General features: G+C 43.7%; 1 protein-coding gene across 1 annotated transcript in view; it reads left to right on the top strand.

Annotated features, from left to right (window-relative positions):
- Positions 1-5,634, top strand: part of ANO2 (anoctamin 2) — a 280,595-nt gene that overhangs the window by 272,249 nt on the left and 2,712 nt on the right. The window contains exon 24 of the mRNA XM_015591465.2: positions 5,234-5,339. Within this exon, the coding sequence (XP_015446951.1) occupies positions 5,234-5,339 (106 nt within the window). The remainder of the gene's footprint in view (positions 1-5,233; positions 5,340-5,634) is intronic.

Genomic DNA, 5,634 nt, shown 5'->3' with positions numbered 1-5,634 from the left:
TTTATAATATATAATTAATATATCATTTATATTAAGTATTAACATATAATTATAAATTATATTAATTACATTTTATATAAATATGTTGAAAATATATATTTAGATGTCTATAAAAGGAAAAGAATCTCTTCTCAGCCCCCACCCCGTCACTCTCTTCCAGAAGAAACCGTTTTGTCTATTTTCTGTGGAATTCTCCAGAAATCACATTCACATGTTGTCTTATTTACTTTTCACTGTGTCTTCCTTTACTGTTCAGTGTACACACACACACACACACACACACACACACACACACACACTCACACACGTATGTGCTTACTTATTCATGTTCGGAGTGAGAGAGCTGGAGTGTGCACCGTCTATGCGCTCAGCACCAAGATGCACATTTCGTTAGCTCCACTTTATGGATGAGAATGTTGAGGTCCAGAGAAGTGAAGTAACTTCCTCAGGGTCTTACAGTTAGTAAGTGACATAGCCACTCCATGTGCACACTTGCTTTGTAGACACTTCAGTTGTTTCATTATTGAAAGACTCTCCATATTAAAAGACTAAAGGGAAGTCTCAAAATTAGTGTTAAGGCTAAAAGAAAATAAAGAAGGACTGGATAGATGAGGGTGAGATCTAAGAACAGTTCCTAAAATTGTATCCCCGAGCTTAAATCCTAGACAGCAGATGTAGGAAGTGACCAGACCTGACGGGTCACCAGTGCTTCGCTGCCCAGTGAGGCTGTGGGAGAACCAAGCTCCCTCAACCAGGGGAAAGGGTCTGGTTTTGGAAAGCATTCGAGTTGATGGGAATAGAACAGAAGTTACTTCCCACCGGCCCGAGGCTTGCCTGCTTTTACCTGGACACAGATACTGAGAGAAGCCCCTCACAGTCGTGGCACTGGCCTACTCTTTTGTATTCATATCAGCATCATGGAAAACTTGGTGTGTCTGTGCTGGAGTACTCAGAAATCTTCCTGGGAAGCCAGGAGAAACTGGGAGCAAGGGTATATGTGCTCTGTTCTCTTTTAACAGAAGAGGTGTATTTCATAAGTTACCTTCAGTCGAAGGAGAAAGAATAGTTACTGTTTAGTGGGTCTATATCTGATAGATGGGATGGTGTGCTGAGTGCCTTCACTGACATTTCGTCTTCATTATAGCTCTGTGAGATGGAAGTTGAGTCCCACGTTATAGACTTCGGCCCTGACCATCAGCACGTTAGGCCACTTGCAGAGGGCATAGAACTGAAGTGGCGGGGGCGGCATCTAGACACCTGACTACAAAGCCTGTGTTTTTGCCAATGTTTTGCCTTGGACTTAGAAGCAAAACAGACGAAACAGACAACTGTCACCATAGGGGACACAATTAAGTCTGTTAACCACTTTGTCTTTTGTGGACATTTCGAGTCTTAAAGTTAATGATCTCTGTTTAATTAGTATCTTCTAGTTACTCAGTGAAAACACTTGATAAGCTTGACTTCTTAGGATGAAAAATGTTTTTTTTGCAAGTGACACAATTCCATTTTTCTTATTATTGAGTAGTAGTCCATTGTATATATGTAGCACATCTTTTTTATCCATTCACCTATCGATGGTCACCTATGTTGCTTCTATATCTTGGCCATTGTAAACAATGCTGCAATGAACAAGGGGTGCATATGTCTTTTGGAATCAGTGTTTTTGTTTTCTTTAGACAAATACCCATACATGGTATCGCTGGGTCGTATGGCAGCTCTATGTTAATTTTTTGAGGAATCTCTATACTCTTTTCCATAGTGGCTACACCAATTTACAATCCCTCAAATAGTGTGCAAGAGTTCTCTTTTCTCCACATCTTCACCAGCACTTGTTATTCATTGATTTTTTTTTTTTTTTGATGATAGCCATTCTGAGGTGATACCTCATTGTGTTTTTGATTTGCATTTCCATGATGATTAATAATGTTGAACAACTATTTATGTGTCTGTTGGGCATCTGTATGTCCTCTTTGGAGAAACATGTATTCAGGTCCTCTGCCCATTTTTTGGTCAAAAAAAAAATTATTATTTTTTTTTTTTTTGCATTAAGCTGTATAGGTTCCTTATATATTTTAGATAATAACTCCTTTTCAGAGATATCATTTGTGAATATCTTCTCCCATTCAGTAGGTTGTCTTTTCATTTTGTTAATGATTTCCTTCACTGTGTTTTTTTTTCTTTGAGATCCTTTTCTTTATGAAATTGCTCTGAGCTCCAGCTCTGGAGTAGCAGATCAAAAGCTGCCAAGGATGAGTGGGGAGGAACTAAACTGTCTGGCTTCAGGGTGAAGGCTGGAGGGTCAGTTTTCTGCCAGAGAGAAGCCTGGCAGAAGCCACTGTTCCCCTGTCGAGCCCTCCCCCAACACAGCATGCAGAGGCAGGCGGGCACCATATCTGAGAATGACGAAATCTTATTTTATATTATGAAATCTGAATTTATATTGGAATGTAAACAACCAATCATTTACCTGCTGGCAGAGGCTTACTGGAATCAATGTTTTTCTAACTATGAGTCATGGTTCATTAGTAGGTTATCCATTTAATGGGTCATGATCAGCATTTTAAAGAATAGAATAGGACAAAATAGGATAGGATAGGGTAAGATGATAGGATCAGATCGGATAGGATAGAATAGGATAGAATAGAAAGATACCAGTGCATTGCACACAGCAAGGGTAAATATGTTTTGTGTAATTTTTGTTTCAGTGACATATATTTATGTGCACATCAATTTAAAATGTATTTCTTACTACTGTAGGTCACAGGTTTTAAAAACTTATCTTTGGAAAGAGAAATGCGAACAGATGCACAGTTTATTAAATAGCGTATCGTTCTTTTCAGTGAATAACTTGCCCTATAGTTCCTAACAGAGTACCCTTAGCCCATCGACATAGGGGTATTTTCAAGTAGAGTTTTCTGGACATATCTGTGTTCATCTTTCCCAGATACTTGATTAGATAAATGTGCCTATTAGATTCAAAACATGTTTTGGACACTCAGGGAAGGCAAAGTGACATTTCCAAAAGCTATGTGAGTTAGTGGTAGAGGTGGGACACCAGAATTCGATTATTTATGGATTCTTTTCAGACTGCAAAAAAGCAGGGTGAGCAATGGCTCTCATACTGAGGTCAGTGAACATCTGTTCCTTCATAGATGGAGCTAGAGAACAAGAGAAACAGACTGATTACAGCAAAAGGGATGGGGCTGGACCCAGGGAAGGGTTTCCCTGTGCAAAGGAGTGAGCATGTGTGTAGCACCCCTCCTTGGAGGTCTTGAGAAGACTAAGATCAATTCCCTTCTGCCATGGGGTCTTTTGCGGGGCAGCAAGCGGGTGAGGTTAGCCTGAGTGTTTTTCCCACTTCGGGATGTCCTTATTCCTTTAGCCACGCTCTCCCTCTCTCCCATTAGCAAGCATAATTGAAGCTGGCCGTGTTTCTGTCCTCAGCCACGGATGGATGTGATGAATGCCGTGGTGTTTTGCCGTGCTGCAGTTAGCTTTGCTTTTCATCCGAATGTCAAACCAGGCCTGCAACAGCTGTGATCAGCTGTTGGAAGAGGGGGAGTTGGGTGGGAGGGGGCAACTCCTGGCCTCTTGCCCAGCCCTAGTCGAATGCTTAGTGCCCCCCCTCTCAGTTTGTCTCTTTCTGTGGCTGACTCTGTCTCTAGGCCTTTTTCTATCTTTTCATGTGCATCTCTTTTTTAGGCTTTTTCCCCCCACCTTCTTCCCTCATCTCTCCTTGGGCAGTTGGGAGCCACCAGGCTTCGACATGAATCCTTCAGAGCAGTTGGTGCTGTTAGGGCTGGGGAAGCTACAGAGAGCACCCACTTCTGACTTGCCCACCCCACACCACCGCTGGTGATAAGGTGCTCTGTGATGACGGGAGAGAAGCTTGAATTCAGCCAGACTTCGGTTCTCATCTTGACTCCACCACTCGCTGACCATGAGATCTTGGCCAAGTACTTAAACTTCTCTGAGCCTCAGTTTCCTCTTGTATTATACGGGTATATCAGTGCCTGCCTGAGGATACCGTTGTGAAGATTAAATGAGAAAACTTCCAGAAAACTTCCTTGCACATAAATTGAAATATACTGCCTGTTAGCATATGTTCATTTCCCTTCTTGGCTCCTTCTCAGACAGAGTCTCCCCACCTTGCCCTCCTTGGTAGCTGTGCGCCCCACATGGTGGCCTGATGCCACCCCACCTCTCCCTTCAGCCCAGGGCCCGCTTTGCTTTTACTGAGCATCAAAGCTTTGTTGAATTCCATGGAGGAAACAGTTTCATGAAGAGTCATAATTCTTCTGGTACCAGCTTTTGTAACTTTTCCAGTCTTAGCAAAAAGTGAGTCTGAGAAAATGAGCCATTTTTCATAGGTGTCATTGCAAGATAGGATGTGGGTGAAAAGGCAATGGGGAGGATGAACCCTGACCTCTCTGTGGATCTGAGAAGGAGGCATGAGCTCTCGTCACACACTGACATTTTGTTTCTTAAGCAGCACAGCCAAATTATAGCGATGGTTTGTAAAAGAGGATGATACTGATCAACCGTGACTATTACCACCAGCCCTCCCCACCTCAGTTCCCTCAGCCTTTAACTTGGTCACAATCAGCTTTTCTCTGGGTACAAGAATGCAGCCATCAAGCAGGGCCAGCCCCTCTCATGGCCATAGTCCCAAAGCAAATGCCTAGGGATGAAGCCCAGGATTGTCGTAACTTGGTCACAATCAGCTTTTCTCTGGGTACAAGCAAGGCCAGCCCCCCTCTCATGGCCATAGTCCCAAATCAAATGCCTAGGGATGAAGCCCAGGATCGTCTCTGGCACCTATATCTTCATTGAGCCCACAGGCTGCAGAGAACTGTATGAGAGTCTGTGGGTCTCTTCTCCCCTCTAAGGCCTATAAGTGAGTGGGAGTCAAGATGGACTCACTGCCCTGGGATCCTCTCATGATTCTTGAGGCTCCTCTGGAAGGAGAATCTAGACACCAGAGGAAGCTTTGAGAATATCGGAGAGAGAGAGTAGGAAAAAGACATTTCTAGTCTGACATTGGCTTTTTTGGACTTTGGTCCTTTTATTCCATGGACACTTATTGGTCGGGCCATGGATTTCTCCTCTTTGTTTCCCAAGTCTGAAAGTCAAGGGCTTGTCCGATGCTTTGACCTCAGAGGTTTCCCTCAGCGAAGTACCCCTCTTCCCTCCATCTTTTCTCAATCTTAACACCACATTCCTCTTCGGGCAGGTTTAAGGATTACCGAGAGCCGCCGTGGGCCCCAAACCCATATGAGTTTTCCAAACAGTACTGGTCTGTTCTGTCTGCCCGTCTGGCTTTTGTCATAATCTTCCAGGTGAGTTTTTCGGATAAAGAATAGCCAATTGGAACCCAAGCTGCGAGAGTAAAGACAGCCATGTCTCCTTGCCTGCCCCTCATCTCCAGGTTTTCATGGCACTGTGTGACTCGAGGGGCCTTGGCGTGTGGCATGCAGAGCGAGTGCCCCCTTCCCTGGGTGAGGCGGGAAGCACTCTCCAGAGGGCTGCCATTAATTGATGGATTTGCAGAAAGACTAAAACACAGAGTAAGATTACAAGGCAGAGGTAGAGTAAGTCGCAGAGCGGAGACAGCATCCCATTTAAACTTCAGCC

Source organism: Pteropus alecto, unplaced genomic scaffold (assembly GCF_000325575.1).
Source record: "Pteropus alecto unplaced genomic scaffold, ASM32557v1 scaffold94, whole genome shotgun sequence".
NCBI classification, from domain to species: Eukaryota; Metazoa; Chordata; class Mammalia; order Chiroptera; family Pteropodidae; genus Pteropus; species Pteropus alecto.
Note: the sequence above shows the minus strand (reverse complement) of the source record. Positions and strands in the feature narration are given on the sequence as shown.